Source organism: Pongo abelii, chromosome 14, assembly GCF_028885655.2.
Source record: "Pongo abelii isolate AG06213 chromosome 14, NHGRI_mPonAbe1-v2.0_pri, whole genome shotgun sequence".
NCBI classification, from domain to species: Eukaryota; Metazoa; Chordata; class Mammalia; order Primates; family Hominidae; genus Pongo; species Pongo abelii.
In genome coordinates this window covers 77,143,439-77,163,456 of record NC_071999.2, presented here as the reverse complement: position 1 = coordinate 77,163,456, position 20,018 = coordinate 77,143,439, and the positions used below count along the sequence as shown (strand labels likewise).

At 34.1% G+C, this 20,018-nt stretch overlaps 1 protein-coding gene across 4 annotated transcripts in view; it reads left to right on the top strand.

The window, feature by feature from the left end:
• Nucleotides 1-20,018, top strand: part of DACH1 (dachshund family transcription factor 1) — a 424,843-nt gene that overhangs the window by 361,862 nt on the left and 42,963 nt on the right. For all 4 annotated transcript variants that reach the window (XM_009248687.4, XM_054529097.2, XM_054529096.2 and 1 more), the window contains one exon: nt 14,484-14,635. In XM_009248687.4, the coding sequence (XP_009246962.4) occupies nt 14,484-14,635 (152 nt within the window). The remainder of the gene's footprint in view (nt 1-14,483; nt 14,636-20,018) is intronic.

Here is a 20,018-nt window from a genome sequence, read left to right as displayed (position 1 = left end):
ACTATAATGTTATATGCATTTACTTAGTCTCTTTTGCTGTACAGGGCAGCCACAAATATAGTTTATTATTTAGTAAATATTGGGATTTTAAAATTTGGAATTTAAATTCCATAAGTTATTTTTATATGCTAAATTCACATTTCTAAAAAGGCAACTCAAACAGAAGCAGTTTTTATTATATCCCTTCTCATTCATTCAGGCTCATCTAACTTAAAGTAAGTAACTACAGCTAAAATTTATCTATGTTGCTATGAGAATAAAAGGTTTAATAAATTAACTAGTTTTGAAAATAAATTATATCAGATATTCAACCAGTCATATATAAACATATATTATGTGCCAGGCATTGAGGCTACACAGGTGAATAAATGGACTGAGTTCCTTCCCTCAGTTTTTCATGTTAAACAAACAGACAGAAATAAACCTGTAAAGAAATTTGATAATAATTTTTGATGAATTTGATCATGTGAAATGATCCTGGTAATATATACTTGTAATCAGTTGTTGTATGCGGGAGGGAAAAAATGAAGTGGTTCTTGCAGAGTTAGTAGGTATGACTTGAAGAAACCTTTGTCATTTACATACCGTGCTCCCTGTCCCAAAAGATGGTGGCAAGTCAAGATGGGAAAGAAGAGACCCATTAAAACATACCTGTAGCTTAAGTTAAGTCATTATACTTAGTAAATTATCAGACTTACATAAATTAATTTTTCTAGACCAGCAAACTGATGCCTAGCTTAGGGTAGCATTCCAACAGCATGTTGCATGCCAGCTTATCAGAGCAAAGTAGTCACCAGTGCAATGGGAAGTCCCAGTGCTAGCATGGAACACATTGATGCAGTCAGGGAAGGAATAGTGTCCAATACTGAAAGATGGTGATTTAGAAACCTACACAAGGTTCTTATGGTGAAAAATGAGGCAGATTCATGACTAGGATTACAGGATGAAGAAATTCAGGAGAAGCTAAATTGGGACAAATGCAGAAGATAATTCGTTGCATTATCCAAGGTTTAATTGCATCTGATAAATGGGTAAAGCATGAGACTTGCTCCTTCTGAAATGAACCTCTTGGACAATAATTGTTTTGCTTTAAAAATCCTTAAGGAGACTTTGTGTTTTTACCCCATAGAATGCACGCGTCAATTTAAAAGTGGTACTTTCATGGTTAAACAGCTCTGACAAGGAAAGTATAAACCTTATTGGTATGATTAGCATTTGATAAGGTGTAGGGTGGAGAAATTTCCAAAGAGATATTCTGCATAAGCTACCTAAAGTTAAACTTGATATTAAATGTCCACTATACTCATGGTTAGAATTTTCTAGTCTCATCTGGGAAGATTCTGGAGTTTCATTTCTGGGATAGATATCTTAGCAATTAATCACAGATAATCACAAATAATCATAAGCGTAGTCAATTTGATGGAATCTTGGCTGGTTGATGTGAACACTGGCTTGGTTTTAGGGGATAAGTCAAGCCTTAAGGCAGAGGAGTGAAATGGAAAATCTCTACATTTGCTTTCTATTCCAAGATACAATTATATTTTTTGAATATATATTTATTGTACAAGCTTGAATGCACATATTAATGTATTTTTGAATGCCCTTAAAAAATTTGTATGTTACTCCTTGGGTGTTTAAAGAACATGGGCTGTGAAATAAGGCTATTTGGGCTCAAATTCAGGCTGCTGTCTTTCCTAGTTGAGTTACATTGGCAAGTTAATTAAACTCTTTTTACCTCTACATATTAATGTGTAAAATAAGTATAACACTAGTAAAACAGTAACAGAATTGTTGTGAGGATTAAATGAGCCAGTGCCTGCAAAGCATTTAAAACATTGCTTTGCACACATAGGAAGCACTCACTGTGTGCTAGCTATTTATGGTAATGATGAACATCATCATAGCAATGCCTCTGACTCTGGAGAAAGAATAAGTTAATAGAATCTTTACTGAGTAGTGTTCCTTTTCTATTAACTTTTTATTACTGAAAATTTCAAATATACATAAAGTTAGAAGAGTACTGAATTCCCATATGCCTACCCATCATTTTGCTTTAACAATGATCATCTCAAGGCAAATCTTGTCTCATACTTCCACCCAATTTCTTCTCTTCTTCCAGAGATTTTTGAAGCAAATCTCAAACATACATTCTGTAACCTGTACATATTTTTAATGTTTTTCTTTTTTGTTTTACTTTATGTTCATTGTATATTTTCTAAAGATGGGTAAATCTTTTCTTAAATCACAAACACATAATCATTATCACTCCTAAAATCTCTTAACATTTACTAAATATCCCATTAGGCTTCACATTTCACCTGTTTTCATATATGTGTATATGTGACGACTGAAAAACCAAGTACTGCTAACATACTTAAAGAGGTTTATTCTGAGCCAATATGAGTGTCTGCAGACTCATGTTACACAGTCTCAGGAGGTCCTGGGAAAGTGCGCCCGAAGAGATCGAGTTATAGTTTAATTTTATACATTTCAGGGAAACAGGAATTGCAGGGAAAATCATAAATCAATACATGAGAGATATACATTGGTTTGATCTGAAAAGGCGGGGCGTCTCGAACCAGGGGCTTTACAGTCATAGGTGGATTTTAGAGGCTCTTGGATTGACAATTTCAGTTGAGAGAGTTAAGCTATTGTTTAAAGACTTGAAGTTAGTAGAAATGAATGCTTAAGTTAAGATAAAGGGGTCTGTGGTCCTATGATGCTCTAACAGAGTCAGATTGGAAACTGAGCCACCATATTCAGGGTTAATTAAAAAAAAACACCTTTTTAAGTAGATTTTATGATTTGTAGGGCATGATTCCCTAGGCCTCTTAGATAGAAATTTGAGTGAGAGAAAAAAAAAGGCCAGAGTTCAGTCCACATATGTATATCTGTGGGTGGCCATATTCATGGAATCATTCAAAATATTGTGCTTTTCATGTATTTCGTCTAAATTGACACTTTATCTTTTAATGAGAAAAGAAATGAGAATCTGCAGACTTGAGTTTGAAAAACTTTGGGTCAATCAGTTATTGGGCTTGTTTCATCTGAAAAATGAAGAATGTAGATGAGGTGATTTCCAAAGGCCTCTTACATTTTGTATAATTCCATGATAATTTTAGTTTAAAAGTTACACGCAAATTAGACTTTGAATATCAATCCTCAACACCAGAGCAAGTATATATTTCAGGGGTATTATTTGAGAATCATTCTGTTTTATTCACATAGCAATGACACTCATTTTCGGCTTGGAGACTTATAAATGAATTAGAGCTATGGAGAGCTGAAGAGAAGAGAACAGGGTATCAAACTATGGCACCCTGTGATGGTGCCTAGCGTTTCTCTTCATTTTTGCTTTACTTCTGAAGTCATATTAATTTTGAAAAGGCCTTGGATTTATGAGACAACTCTTCCTCCCTCCCCCCGAAAATTCTCAAAGCACATTTCAGAAACTCATTTTTGGCAGATGTAAATTTAAGTAAATTGGCCAAGGTCACAGCACAATAAGGGCAGAGTTATCAAGGGAATGCAGTTTCCTGCTTTTTCCACCATCCATGAAATTAGACTAACTCCACCCCTTAAAATAAAAGGGTCTACTTTTTTTTTCTTTCTGAAATTATAAACCTTGATTTGGAAATTTTTTTTAATCATTAATTCAGACTTTCAAAAGTGGTCATTTAGAGCTGTGGAATGTTTATGGGTGCACTATGCATCTACTATTACTATTACTGAACATCTTACAATCTGTGCAATTTGTTTTAAAAGGGAGTGCATTTTTTGTTTGAGCTGAACCATCAGATTTTCTTTTCATGCGGTATGACATGAGGAAGAAGCTATCTGTAGGCACAAAACTAGTTCACTTTCTATGGGCAAGCGCAGACTTTAAAGTAGATTATTAAAGTACACAGAAATAGAAAATTAGATCAGAAGTGAAGTTTTACTGTGAGGTCTTCTTTGGGCCTTATAAAACGAGAAAGAACTAACCTTGTTCTATTTCTGAGTTCTGAAAAAAAAAAAGCCTCATAGCAGGCATATCACCTTTAATTAGGTTTCTGCTTTTGGGAAGCATTTTACCAGCCCCCTTTCATTTATTTTTAATGATGTTATCACTAACAGGCAAACAGTCCCTTAATAAAACAAAAACAGTTTCTATATAAAGCCTGGTGTACATGTTCTGAGTCAGTCATCTAAAAACAAATGTTATGATTGTTTCCGTTGTGCTCTTAGAACCCTTAATGGCCCTACTGTGCAGATATGCAAAACATCAACCTAGGAAATACAACCATGTCTGTTTTGCAGCTTTCAATAAATGCTTTCCCATATTCACCTGCAGTATCAGCAGTGAGGTTAAACCTACCGGGTCATGGAAATGACAGAAAGGTCAATTAAGTGAATCTTTTCAGCATAAGCTATGCCAGTTCTTGCATAAACACTGATGACTTATGACTTTAAGAAACAAGCAGATGTGAATGCAACCCAAAACGTTTGAAAGTTAAATCAGTGTGTGTGTGTGTCTGTGTGTGTGTGTGTGCACGCTCGCGTGTGTGTGTGTTTAATGCTTGGTGCCATTCCATTTTTTTCCAAGAAATTTCAAATTGTCAAAGGAACAAAACCTCTGTACACAGATACCCGAGTACTCAAGTTTTGTCTCCTCAGATGAGTTTGCTAAAATAATGATGAATTTGCTGTCAAGGCCAAGATTGGAAATATTAATAGATAGCTTTGATCTTAGAATTTCTGAATACAGAAATTTCTGAAATACAGATACAGAATAACCAGAAACTAAAGATTCTTTTTTGAGCATAATAATAGAAAATATGGTTTCCCCCTAAAAATAGTTTCTTCAGGGAATTGGGGTTCCTGATTTTCTTGAGCTGTTATCCTTGCATGATTTCCTCATACAACCTCTTGACATCCCTCTGGTTAAGTCTTTCCCAAAATTCAGTGCCCGTTTCTTGCCATGGTGGTTTTCTTTTTCTTTTTTTCTTCTTTCCCCTTTCAACTCACATCATCTAAACATAATCTCTTCTTTTTTCTAAATAAGCACCAGGTGCCATTTGAATCACTCTTTTGGCATATAACCTTATTGAGATTATAACTGCATGCATTTTAAAAATTTTATTCCTAGAGCTTCCTCTTAACTCAAGATAATGTCTGTGAAATTGCCTCGTAATCAATAGAGTGGTTTTCCAATAGAAGGTATTTTTAGTTTTACTATCATGGATGTGGTATAACCCTGGGACAGGCAAAGACTATATCCTTCTCATTTTGCAGTCTGTATTCCTCCAGCTTTTGCTTTGCCTTATCTCATTCACATATTCTTTCAGTAAATATTAATAAGTACTTACTATGTGTTAGGTAGCTGCGACTAGATGATCGATTTCCTCCTCTAAAGAGTGGTCCCCAACTTTCATAAGCATCTCAAAAGAGAACTATTCAAAAGTTAAGAATCACTGATATAGGTGATAGTTGCATATAATAAGCGTGGAATACATATGCATTAAATTAGGCAACACTGTGAGTTTGGTGTATTTTTGTAGCAAACCTCCAGCATTCTGCCAAACACAATGATTTCCTTCCCATATAAATTTTTTTTTTCTTTTATTCACCCAAACTCAAAATTCAGAGTTCTAATGCTGCTTGAAGTATATCCAAGAAGCCTCTTAAGTGGTTTTATGTTATTCACAGTCTATTTCTGCAAAATCTGTACTGTGTGTGTATGTGTGTGTGTGTCTGTGTGTGTGTGTCTGTGTGTGTGTGTGTGTGTGTGTGTGTGTGTGAGTCAACACATATTTCCTCTAGGTCCTGCCGCCTGAAGAGAAATTGATAATCCGGTTCATATTCTTTGCCCTTTCCCAAATTATTTCTATCAAAGTCAATTTTAACTGTTCACCAAACTAACTCAGGATTAGTCCATATAAGGAAACTGATGTATACAGTAATAATTCTTTTATCAACATTATACATCTTCATCAAAGCCTTATCAGAGAGACATAATATAGAAACTACAGGCTTAGGGCAGGGGCGCAGTGGCTCACGCCTGTAATCCCAGCATTTTGGGAGGCCGAGGCGGGCAGATCACCAGAGGTGGGGAGTTCGAGACCAGCATGACCAACATGGAGAAACCCCGTCTCTACCAAAAAATACAAAATTAGCTAGGTACGGTGCCCATATCTGTAACCCCAGCTACTCGGGAGGCTGAGGCAGGAGAACCACCTGAACCCAGGAGGCAGAGGTTGCCGTGAGCCGAGATTGAGCCGTTGCACTCCAGTCTGGGCAATAAGAGCGAAACTCAGTCTCAAAAAAAAAGGAAAGGAACCACAGGCTTATGGTACAAGAACAGAATTTCCTCCATGGCACATTGAAGCCAAGTTTCCAAAATGAAATTTATAAAATGTATAATTGATTGGATTATTTGTCAATTATTCATCCATTCATACTTTATATTAATATAGTATTTTATATTTTACAAAGCACTTTCACATGCATAATCTAATTGGATTTAAACTATAATCCTTTGAATTGGTAATCATCATTTTAATAAATAAATGAAATGAGTCTCAAATAAGAGACAGGTTCTTTGCTCTAAAATTTGCTTGTACTTGGTAGAGCCAGGATTTGAACTCATACTTTCTGAATCAAGCCTGGTTTGCTTTTCATTTTACCATAGCTGTATCATGTCTTGCATTTTGATGTCAATTTTATAAAAATTTCTGGAGTAACTTTAAATCCAGAATTTGAAGAATGGGCATTAAGTAAAATATAGGAAATAAGTTTTATTCCCGAATACCCCTAGATATTTTATATGCATCAGCACAGATATATAAAAGTCATTTTGATAAATTTTAATGTGATATTTCAGAATTCCTTATTTTCTGAGAAGATGGAAGTAGTAAGAAAAAACATTTACCTGATAATTTTTCTCCTTTTTTTATCTGTATATATTCTTGCGGTACAAGTGTAATTTTATTATATGGATAGACTGCATAGTGGTGAAGTCAGGGTTTTGGATATCCATTACCTGAAAAGCCTACATTGTACTCCTTAAATAATTTCTCATCATGAACCTCCCCCACTCCCACACCCTTCTGAGTCTCAATTGTCTATCAGTCTACACTCTATGTCCTTGTACACATTACTTAGCTCCCACTTATAAATGAGAACATGAGGTATTCATCTTTCTATAACTGACTTGTTTTAAGATAATGGCCTCCAGATCCAGTCATATTGCTGCAAAAGACATCATTTCATTCTTATTTATGGCTGAATAGTATTCCATTTTGTCTATATATATATATACACATACACTATATACATGTTGCATATCATTTTTTTGTATATATATATATATATATACACACATATATACATATACATACGAATTTTTTTGTTTTTTGAGAGACAAAGTCTTGCTGTGTTGCCCAGGCTGGAGTGCAGTGGTGCCATCTCCGCTCACTGCAACCTCCACCCCCTAGGTTCAAGCCAATCTTGTGCTGTGCCTCAGCCCTCCAAATAGCTGGGATTACAGATGCATGCTACCACACCAAACTAATTTTTGTACTTTTAGTAGAGATGGGGCTTCTCCATGTTGGTTAGGCTGGTCTCTAACTCCTGGCCTCAAGTGACCCATCTGCCTGGGACTCCCAAAGTGCTGGGATTTCAGGCGTGAGCCACTGCGCCTGGCCTGTATCACATTTTTTAATCCAGTCATCCCTTGATGGACACTTAGGTTGATTTTATATTTTTGCCACTGTGAATAGTGCTGTAATAAACATACAAGTGCAAGTATCTTTTTGATATAATGATTTCTTTCCTTTTGGGCAGGTATCCAGTAGTGGGATTGCTAGGTTGAATAGTAGTTTTCTTTTTAGTTCTTTGAGAAATCTGCGTACTGTTTTCCATAGAGGTTGTACTAATTTACGTTCTCACCATAATGTATAAATATTCCCTTTCCTTTACACCCTCACCAATATCTGTAATTTTTTCTTTCTGTAAAATTTATTATTAGTATCCACTGCTAAATTAAGCTGAGAGTAGCTAGATTGAGAATGAATCAGTACTAAGGTTACAGTTGAGCTCAATTTAAACAACTGTGCCTTATGTCTGCAAATAATTTTCAAAATTTTTTAGGCACCAACCCTTAATCTATAGATTATTTATACTTCTCCTCCAATTTAATATGTCTAGTGAGTTTGCCGAAACACTTATAAATGTATCTTTCTGTATATTTGTGATGGAAATTTATTAATATAATAAAATTTTATATTTTTATAAATATTTACTTCTGTATGGAAACTATTTTATTCTCTAGTATTTTGCTAAAATCTTCTTCACTTTGCCGGTATGGAAATATAGATTTTTCATGGAAACTCCCAGATCTGTTTTAAACATTAAGTATGGAGATATTTTCCATTTTAATAATATTGTATACTTCAAATCGAAATGAATAATTGTGAATCTCTTTGTAATGTGTGCTTTTCTAGAAGTGATTGAGTGTTTTTTTATTTGGAATTTGTGATATAATAAAAGACATTAGAGACCAAAACACAGACACACATTAACTTGAAAGAGAATATATAATTCAAACCCAAAGGGATTAGTTATGAAAATAACAACTGAGTTAGATTTTATTAACAGGAAAGAAAACATTTTAAAAGTAGAGGCCCATTATTTTTTTAAACAACATTGTTCCTTAGGATATCCTGCTAAATTGTTATGTGTGATAAGATTGGAGAGACAAATACTTTGTCTTACAGAGGCATCAATCTTACTGATAGTTATTGATAAGTGACTTAATTTTTAAACATTTTCTTCTCTTCCATTTCTGGTTTCTCATTTTGTTTTCTATTATTCTAATTGACTGTATGTTGTTATAATTATCAATGTATTTATTATATAATTATTAAGATGTTAATAGGTAGTTTTTCTGGTCAAGATTATAATATGTGCTGCTCTATTTTTCCTTAGAAAACCACTATAGTTTCAAATAACTGAATTAAAAAACAAATAATTCTCAACTTACAATGGCATTACATCCTGATAAGACCCATCATAATTTGAAAATATTGTAAATTAAAAATGCATTTAGTACACCTAACCTACCAAACGTCATTGCTTAGCCTACCCTATCTGAAATGTGCTCACTTACATTAACCTACAGATAGGCAACTTCATCTAACACAAAACTTATTTTATAATAAAGTGTTAAATATCTCACATACTTCATATTGCTAACCCAGGGGAAAAAAAGTCAAAATTCAAAACTCAAAGTATCAAAATTGCAATGGTTTTATACCATTGTAAAATTGAAAATCGCAATGGTTTCATACCATTGCATATTGCTAACCCAGGAAAAAAAAATCAAAATTCAACGTATCAAAATTGCAATGATTTTATACTACTGTAAAACTGAAAATTGCAATGGTTTCATTCCACTAACAACTTATCTAGAGAACTAGCATAACTGCCAGACCCTACCCATGTGTAGTCCTCTAGAAAATAATAGTATTCTAGTTACTGCATCTTTTGAAAGCGCTTAATTTTTTTCCTAGGAAGATGCACTCTTTGCTGCATCTGATTTGCCATCAAAGGTATTGAGAGTGCTGTCTTATAGGTGACTGAACTGTGATCTAATTTAATAAAAGAAAACAAGATAATTTAAGAATCCTTATAAAGTGGAGCTTGTAAACCTAAGTAATTAATAACTTGCTCTGAAATTTTACTTGTATGACTCATTCTTTTTCACATATTACATAGATATTCATAAATCTTTGAAATTAATAATTTTAAAACTATTAAAATTTCTAACTCCCAACTGATACATTGTTACTCTTCAATCATAATAGGTGAGAAGCCCACTTAAATAATTTTTTATAAATTTTTATAAAAAGTATTAGAAAATGTGGAATTTTAGATTTGTGTGGTCCTACATTTGTCTCATTTAACCTGCTATTTTTTTGTAAATGAGGAAATTGAATAGAAAGGAGTTATTCCACATCCAAAGCAGCTAATACTAACTGAACATTAAGTTATTTTTATTATATTTGCCAGAGAAAAAGTTACATACTGTTTTAGTTATCCATAGCGGTGTAATAAGTTATACCAAAACTTAGTGGCTTAAACCAACAAACATTTATGATCCTACAGTTTCTGTGGCTGAAGAATCTAGGTACAGCTTCCCTGGGTGCTTCTGGTTTAAGGTCTCATGGGATTGCAATCAACCTGTCAGCCAGGGCTGCAGCCATAAATGCTTTAACTGGTTAGGAAGAATCTACTTTCAACCCAACTCGTGAGGTTGGCCCTCAGTCCCTTGTCACATGTATGTCTCCACAGGGCTGTCTCATGTCATGTCAACTGGTTTGACCCATGGCAAGCAGTGCAAAAGAAAGAGAGAGAGAGAAATGGAAGCTAGACATTTTATAACCAAATCTCTGTCTCTGAAGTGACATCTCATGTTTGTTGTATTCTTTTTGTTAGGTCAAGAGAAAAGGACCAGACAGGGTGTGACTAACAGGATAAGAAATCATCACAGGCCCTCTTAGAGGCCACTTCGTGCTTACTACATGCCCATAAAAAAAACTCATTAAGAACATGTCACAAAAAAGTTAAAATATTTGTTATGTAACTACTGTAAACAAAAAATCTCAAAAATAATACAATTGGAATGTGGACTCTTGATTAAATCATCGTATTCTCCATATGTTATTCTTGCTGATTTTGGATTGTGTTTATGTAAGAGTGTGTCCTTGTACTTAAGAAATATACACTGAAGTCTTAAGGCTTAATTGGGGAAGGTAGTTCAAACATACGCACCCTCCCTCACACCGTACACATACACATACACTCACACACACACACACACTCACACACACACAGAACAAGAGAGGGAGAGAAACAGAGAGAAAATTTAAAAAAAAAGTGACAATATGTAAACAATTGGTGAACTGGAGTTTTATTACTTTTCCAGAGCTGGCCATAACAAATGACCTTAACCCTGGTGCCTTAAAACAACAGAAGTTTATTCTCTAACAGTTCTGGAGACTAGAAGTCCAAAATGAAGGTGTCAGCAGAAATGAGCTCCTTCCAAGGGCCATTTTTTGTCTCTTTTAGCTTCTGGTGGTTGTCTCCATTCCTTGACTGTAGGTGAAACATTCTAATATCTGCCTAGTTTTCACTTTGCCTTTTCTCTTCTCGGTGTCTTCTCTTCTGCCTCTTTCAAACCTTTCTCTGCTTTTGTCTTAAGAGACACTTGCCATTGGATTTAGGGTCCAGCTTAAACCAAAATGATCTCCTCATCTCGAGATCTTAACTTAATTCCCTCTGTGAAAACCCTTTTTTAAGGTAAAATAACATTACTTGTCATTACGTGTCAGGAAGTATGAATAAACATATATTTTGCAGTCAGCCATTCACACATTACAGGAGTATGAAGGAGTTCCTTGTACAATTCGTGTAACTTTTCCATAAGTATACAATTACTTTAAAGTAAAATGTTTTTTAACAAAACAAAAAACCAAGAAATTACGTTGTCAAATGCTATACTAATCCAAAAATCATGACATTTGACTAGCCAACTTTCTCTTAAAAATAAGCTTAGAAATATGTACAGATATATCAATGAGAATAAGGTATTTTGTGAATTTGTATTTCATCAATCATTCACTCTTTGAAGTCAGTGGAGATTATGTGATGTCAAAACTCTCTTCTACATTGGCCTCTCAAACTTTTGCTTTAATCTCCTTAGAACATTTAGGAAATCAAAGGTCACTTTTATTTCAAAAGGTGGAACCATGGTCCCAATATTACAATCTTTGTAGGAAGAGCTAAACGAAATCTTCTATGATGTTAATTGCCACAAGATGACAACTTTATCTCTGATAATAGGGTCATGAGACCCAAAGGAATATTCTTGTTTGTTTAATCTTCGATTAGTTTGTTTGTGTTCTTTTCAAAATTGTATATTGACTTTAAGAATCATTTTTTTTGCTTCTTAAACATTCTGCCCCAAATTTGCTAATTTCTTATGTACATATTGAATTGAAGTGTCCTTATGTAGTATCTTCACTATGTAAGATGATAAATAAAGGAATCCAATTAGATAAGTTTGTAACAAATAATAGCCTATACTCATACAGCTGAAACCATGAGGCCCAAGATGAGCATTCCATTAAAACAGCTGCAGGAAAAAATGTGCTTACAGGCATGCATGCACACATGTACATAAATATATATATATATATATACACACACACACAGAATTTTAATGCTATATTTGGATAAATGGAGTATCTAAAGAAATAATGAGTGAAGGAAAACTGTATTAGTGGCTATAGGAATTAGCTATTTAACAATTGGAATCAGTCACTCTAGGCTACATGAGCTTCTTGAGGCTTTCCGGTTGTGTTTTTAGCATTTGATCTCCAGTATCCAGCACATTGTTTATGTTCAATAAATACTGACTACATAAATTTATGCATCATGAGTGACTTAATGATTTAATCCACACAACAGCCAAATATAGTCAAGCATAAATGCACTGAAGTTAAATCAAATAATCATGGGGATGATGAAACTTATAGGCTAAATGTGTGTAAATGTGTACACATACATATGATTCTTTATTTTCTTGGACAGTCTTTAGTAATTGTGGAATCATAGATTCTAAAGCTGAAAGCAACCTCAGATGGTCATCTGGTTCTATGCCTTTCTTCAAGAGACAAGCAATTATTATCCCCATGATCTATTAAGCCACATTTTCTTTAGCATGTGACAGCTAAGGTGATGATGATCGAAAAATATTGCTCTCCATTCTTAAACAATTTCACATGCACATATGTGTTTAACAAGTGCCTTTCCAGAGCTGTTATGAGAAAACACTAGCAGCCTTGGTTTGGAAGAGCAATTTATGATAGCTAGGTAAATGGTGTCCAAGATCACCTTGCTCACATTAGCCATGCAGCATCCCTGCCCCTGCATGGCCATCTTTCTTTAACCCTGGTGACAAGTGTGATTAAAAAGAAAAATAACATGAGTCCTACTTTAGTTTGCTTACTCTGTTTCTTCCTCTAGTACTTGCTGCCTCAGATCATCTGTCTCAGTAAGTTAACATAGGAGGAAATAGAAGGAGAAACTGCAAAGTCGTGAGTGTGAGAGGAGTGCAGTTAATAGGAGGCCTTCTGGCCATTACTCCCCTCCCCAGCTTTTCTTTCCTTTTGGTTTATTAACTAGAAATGTGGCAAGGTGAGGGAGATGAATTTAACTTGTTCTGACATTAGTGAGGGACAGGGAAGTGTGGCAGCTTCTACAATATTTCTGCCCCAGAGAGACGTAATTGGAAAACGTGTTGTGTGGTTAGGTGGTGTAATGAAAAATAAAAGAATGACTGAGGAGAACAGAGGAATCAAATTATAAGCATAAGGCAAGTGTGCTGAAGTTTTTAGCCACTTGCAAAATTGAGAGATACTATCGGGACTGTGCAAATACATTGCTCTGATTAATTTTCCTGGGGTGAAATACGAAAATATTTATAAAACTGAAGATCCTGCCATGAATAAAATTTTCTCTGTGATTATGATAAACTAAAATAAGCCGTAACTTGTATCTATCTTATGTGAAACTGTAAAAATGGTTAAATAATAAAAAAAACTGAATAAAAGGATTTCACTGTGAGAGGTGAAAAGAATCTGTATTCATGCGTTACTCTAAATTGCTTAAAATTTTGAAGAATATTCAATAAGTAAAGACTAGTTTATTTTGAAGGGATTTTAAAATTTGATTCCCTGAATGTTGTTATAGAAGTAGCATTTTATTACTCTTCCTTTATACCGTTTTTTATGTATGGAAGCTATAATTTTTCAATATGAAGGTAAAAGGTCTTCAAGTTCAAAAAATTAGGTCTTTAATTTTAATGATGATGAATAATTCAGTTATAATTTAGAAATACATATTTGGATTCCAGTTTTTCTTTTTAGGTTTAAAGTGAAAGATTTTAACTTTACATTCTTTTGTAAATTCCTTAAGAATATATTTGAACAAACATTGATATAAAGGAAGGGTTAATAGAGAAAGAAGCTTCCTAATATACAAAGCCCCTCTCTTATATGGAGCTCTAGAAATATTCTATTGTCAATCCAAACAGAACAAACTAAAAGGAGATAATTGGGAAGGTGCCCATAAAGTCAGCCTGAATATATTATCACAACTATATATGAGATAATATTTGTTTTAAAAAGATTCTATGGCACTGTAAACTCAGTCTCATTAGAGACTGCATTTAAAAGGCTTATAAAGTTACTCATTAATGTTATCTTGTTGTATCTCCACAGCTTTTTCATTAAAGAAAATTCAGCAGAAAGCATTTTCTCCTGATAGCAGGAACCAATTTGCAATAAATGTTCTGGAAACCACTAGGGAAGCCATTACTGAGGTCTAATAAAAACAGACAAGCGTAACTTGTTCTATATTTTTGTTTCAATCACATACAGATGAGACCCCGCTTTCTACACCAACTGCAAGAGACAGCCTTGACAAACTCTCTCTAACTGGGCATGGACAACCACTGCCTCCAGGTTTTCCATCTCCTTTTCTGTTTCCTGATGGACTGTCTTCCATCGAGACTCTTCTGACTAACATACAGGTAGGCCTTTTTACAACCTGGAAGAAAGACATATGGAACACCCTGTTGTAGATTTTTTTTTCCAAAATTTATACTGTTCCTACTTAATCCATTCATTAGACTGACTGAAACATGGTATTAAACTCTTCAAGCAACTTAGATTTTAAACCTGTTACACTAATCAAATTGGCTTAGAAATACTCATATATATATACTCATATATATGTATATTAAGCTGTAATAAAAACTTAGATGAAAATGACATAGGCCTTTAAAATTCATTCTGTCTAAAATGCTCTCTTTATTACCAACTAATTGGAGGAATTTAACTGTTTAAGTTTGTCTGATTTTACTAAACAACAGCACACTAGTTCTAATAAATATTTAGTTATTTTTAAACTGCTGGCCTTCTAGTGAGGAAATGATATGTTTAGTCATTTAAAATATGTCTAATTTAGAAGAATCCAAAAAAAAAGCCTTCTTTCATAAATAAGTTTGTTTCAATTAATAGAATTTCTTCAAAGACTAGACTTCAAAAAGCCTCACCAAACTTTCCACGGATTTCCTATGTGGTCCTCAGGATGTATATTTTATGTACAGTACATTATGAATCAAAAATACTTACAGTTAACAATAACATAGAGTGTGGAGCCAAGATAATAAGAGTGTTTGGGACAGAAGAAAGCATAATTTTCTTGCCCACACATGAAGTGATCATGTGGACCCCAGATGGAGATTTTTGTCGTCTACTTCTCCATATTTGGGTAGCTAGTGAGTAGTAGGCACAAGTTGCTGATAGTGTGCTGGTAAGCTCCTTTTTTAAAAAATTTTTTTACTCTAACATTCCATCCTCAGTAATATTTTTCTGTACACATATCCTATCATATTAAAGTTTTCCCCCAGTGGAAATGTAATTAATTTTATTTACCTCTCCAAGGACATAACAGAAGGCCTTTAATGTAACATATCTTCTCATCTATTAATATGGCATTTTTTAATACTAATGTAATTAGAGTCTCCAGAACTGTATTCAACTTTAAGGTTTTATAACTCAGTAATTGAAAATCATCAATCCAGCCTATACTAAATCATGGCCAAATAGTTGATTATATAAAACAAAATACTTTTTTTTTCCTAAATTTCACCCATATTATTGTTTATTATAAGATAGTGCTTTTAATGAATTTTTCTTATGTTAAGGTAAATGTTTTCAGAAAGTACCCCTTAACATTTCTGAATTTATGTTCTGAAAAGTAAAGGAATAATTCATTTTCTTATGTATAAAACTCAATATGAAGCAAAAGAAAAGCTATTTGCATGGATTGTTATTAACTGAAAACTCTTTAACCAGGTCAGTGAGGATTTAATTTCAATTTCAGCAGAGAAAACGTTTCTGGGTTTCATCAGTGTAAAACAGCATGCTCATCTGAAGAGCAGGTTTGATACATGGACTCTTGCATTGTATATGACCACTACATTTCAAAGTCAAATCCTCTCAGTTTGGAGTATTCATCCACACTCTACAGACCAGAAATACTCAGATTAGGAATGTTATCTACATCACCTCAAACTATAATTATCTCAGAAAGAAGAAAAGAAAAAATGAAAGACAGAAAGAAAAGAAGAAAAAGAACATTCCAGCTTTAAAATGTACACATTTTAGACAACTTATTCATTGTAGGTGGCTCTAGATTAAATATACTCTCCTTTCCTACCATATGCTTTGAAGATATATTTTCGAAAGAGTAGATGAAAAGACAATGGTCAAGACAAACTAAATCATTTATTTGTATTCCCAAATTATAGGGATCTGGAACTGATAAAGTTAGAACACCCAAAATAAGAATGCTTTATTAAAAATAAATTAGGAGCCGGGTGGGGTGGCTCATGCCTGTAATCCCAGCACTTTGGGAGGCCAAGGCAGGTGGATCACTTGAGACGGGGAGTTTGAGACCAGCCTGGCCAACATCATGAAGCCCTGTCTCTACTAAAAAAAAAATACAAAAAATTAGCCAGGCGTGGTGGCGGGCGCCTGTAATCCCAGCTACTCAGGAGGTTGAGGCAGGAGAATTGCTGGAACCTGGGAGGCGGAGGTTGCAGTGAGCTGAGACTGTGCCACCACACTCCAGCCTGGGCATCAAGAGTGAAACTCCATGTCAAATAGATAAATAAATAAATAAATAAATAAATAAATAAATAAATAAATGAATAAATAAATTTAGCTTGTCCACTTCAATATTACTTATATGTATGTGTATATATAGATGCAGTTATCATATATTTATATGTATGTCTAATATGCATATGCATATATTTATACATGCATGTACATATGTGCCCACAAGGGGAAATAAAAATTAAAAATCCTGCTGAATTTCATGCACATGTATATTATAAATATATATATACACACACATACATATACAAACACACACACACATTTATTGTCAGTAATGATTTCATATCATTTTACAAAAGCTTGCAGATGCTAACTCTTTTACTATTGTCACATTTACTGAGTTATGGTATTATCGTAGGAATGGTATGGAATGTTTAAACAGTCATGACCCCGCATTATTAGGTATACAGTATAAATGTGATTGCTGTCCAAATTCTAATATGGGTAATTACATTCTGCCTACCTCAATTTCCTCTGCAGTTTCAATTATATATAATAGGGTTCTGTGCTTTCTATGCCAAAATAGTAACATACTTTTTGTGTAGTGAGTTTAGAGTTCCATTTTTTAAAGATGTTATTTTTTATTAAAATTAATGACCAAAAAACCCTTTAAAATAACATGTTTTCATTAAGTGTTATTGTTCTAATCATCAATAATTTATATATTATAATTTAAAAAGCCTGGATTTTAAAATTGTAATGGTTACCACAGATGTCCTTTCCATGACATCATCATCAAAATTAAATTTTTGTCAGTTATTTCTTTGTGTTTTAAAAGAAGATCTATAGAAAAATCCTATAACTATATGCGAAAATTTTGTGTTTAAATTTTTATTTTAAAATTTAAATTTATAAAATGTACATATATATAAAAATTGGGCACCAGAATTTTGTTAACTATTTGAGCTATACTGCATTCCTGCATTTAAGTGTTTTAGAAATTAAAAGTTAGCCAGGCGCAGTGGCTCATGACTGTAATCCCAACACTTTGGGAGGCCTATGTGGGTGAATCTCGAGGTCCAGAGATTGAGACCATCCTGGCGAACATGTTGAAACCCTGTCTCTACTAAAAATATAAAAATTAGCTGGGCGTGGTGGCACATGCCTGTAGTCCCAGGTACTCAGAAGGCTGAGGCTGGAGAATCGCTTGAACCCGGGAGGCGGAGGTTGCAGAGCCAAGATTGCGCCACTGCACTCCAGCCTGGCAATAGAACAAGACTCCAGCTCAAAAAAAAAAAAAAAAAAAGAAAAGTTATAATGAATAAAGTAAAAAGAAAAAAAAAAAGACCTGTAAAAAATCCTATGTTGATATATAAAAAAATTATATTTAAATTTTATATTTAGAAATTTATAAAATTTATATATATAAAAAATTGGGCACCAGATTTTTGTTACTGCTTGAGCTATACTACTTCCTGACATTTGAGGGTTTTAGAAATTAAAAGTGATAATGGATACAGATATCTAGAGTAAAGAACAGTAATTTAATTTAGTAAAGAATATAGATACAGTTCAGTTTTTGATTTTTAGAATTGCTTTTATTTTTTCTATATGGCATTCTTTTTTTTCATTGCAGTCTATCTTTCATTATCGCTTCCTCTTTCAAACCTGTCCATGGAGAACAACCTGTGAGATTTTATGCAAGGAGACTAAAATTTTAGTGTCAGTTAACTGGATATGACACTGTCAAACATGAGCTACCATTTGAACATGATCAAAGGATAATTCTGCTTACACTTTTTTTTTTCCTTTTCTTTCTTTCTTTTTTTTTTTTTTTTTTTTTTTAGTTTAAGACGGAGTCTCCCTCTGTCGCCCAGGCTGCAGTGCAGTGGCACCATCTGGGCTCACTGCAACCTCTACCTCCTGAGTTCAAGTGATTCTCCTGCCTCAGCCTCCCGGGTAGCTGGGAGTAGCCTCCCGCCACCACACCTGGCAATTTTTAAAAAAAATTTTAGTAGAGATGCATTTCACCATGTTGGCCAGACTTGTCTCAAACTCCTGACCTTAACTAATCCACCCACCTCCCAAAGTGCTGGGGTTACAGTGTGAGCCACTGTGCCCAGGCCTACTCACTTTTTAAAATCTAGAACCTTTTGGCACATAGGGTTGTGAGCAAATTATTTACTTTGTTTATCTTGTTACAAAAAGGCTTTAAAAAGTGGCTTACAAACATTAAAATAAGAATAGGTAAATAACTAAAAAGTGAAAATGTAAAGTTTAAGTAGAGAATATAAAATTTAGTTAGGAGTGAAGTTAGTATTGAAGATATTTGCCGTGAGGGGATATATGATTGGAGTTTGGTTCACTATAGTCTACCTACATGGAAGAGTTAAGCGAACAAGAAAGACCTAAAACATATGTTAAAACCACAATAGCTTCAGCTTGGTTGGGTGCTGTGACTCATACCTGTAATCCCAGCACTTTGGGAGGCTGAGGCAATAAGACCACTTGAGGCCAGGAGTTTGAAACCAGCCTGAGAAACATAAGGAGACCCTGCCTCTACAAAAATACAAAAATTAGCTGGCCATGATGGGCCATACCCACAGTCCCAGCTATTGATATTCGTGAGGATGAGGCAGGAGGATGGTTTGATCCTGGGAGTTCGAGGCTACAGTAAGCCACAATGGCACCACTGCACTCCAACCTGGGTGACTGAGTGAGACCCTATCTTAAAAACACATACACACACAAGAAATGGCAGCTCCAGATTGATTCACTGTAGCCTAATAAATGGACATAATCCAACCATGGTATCTAGGAGGAATTATTCTCTACTTCTGTGTTTGTGGGAAGAAAATGAAAAAGAATTAAGTATAAGACTGAACTATAGTCATGCATCACTTAATGGTGGGGATACATTCTGAAAAATGAATCATTGGACAGTCTTATAGTTGTGCAAACATCATAGAATGCACTTATACAAACCTAGAGGATATTGCCTAGTATATACCTAGCTAAACAGTATACCCGATTGCTTCTAGGCTATGAACCTGTATAGCAGGTTACTGTATTGAATACTGTAGACAACTGTAACACAATAGCAATTATTTGAGTGTCTAAACATTGAAAAGGTACAGTAAAAATATGATATTATAATCTTATGGGACCACCATCATATATGCTTGTGGATCAAAAAGTTGTTATGACTGAACTCTGATTATCCATCTTCAGTTCTTTACATTTCAATATCATGGCCAATAATTTTACTTTACTTTTTAATATATT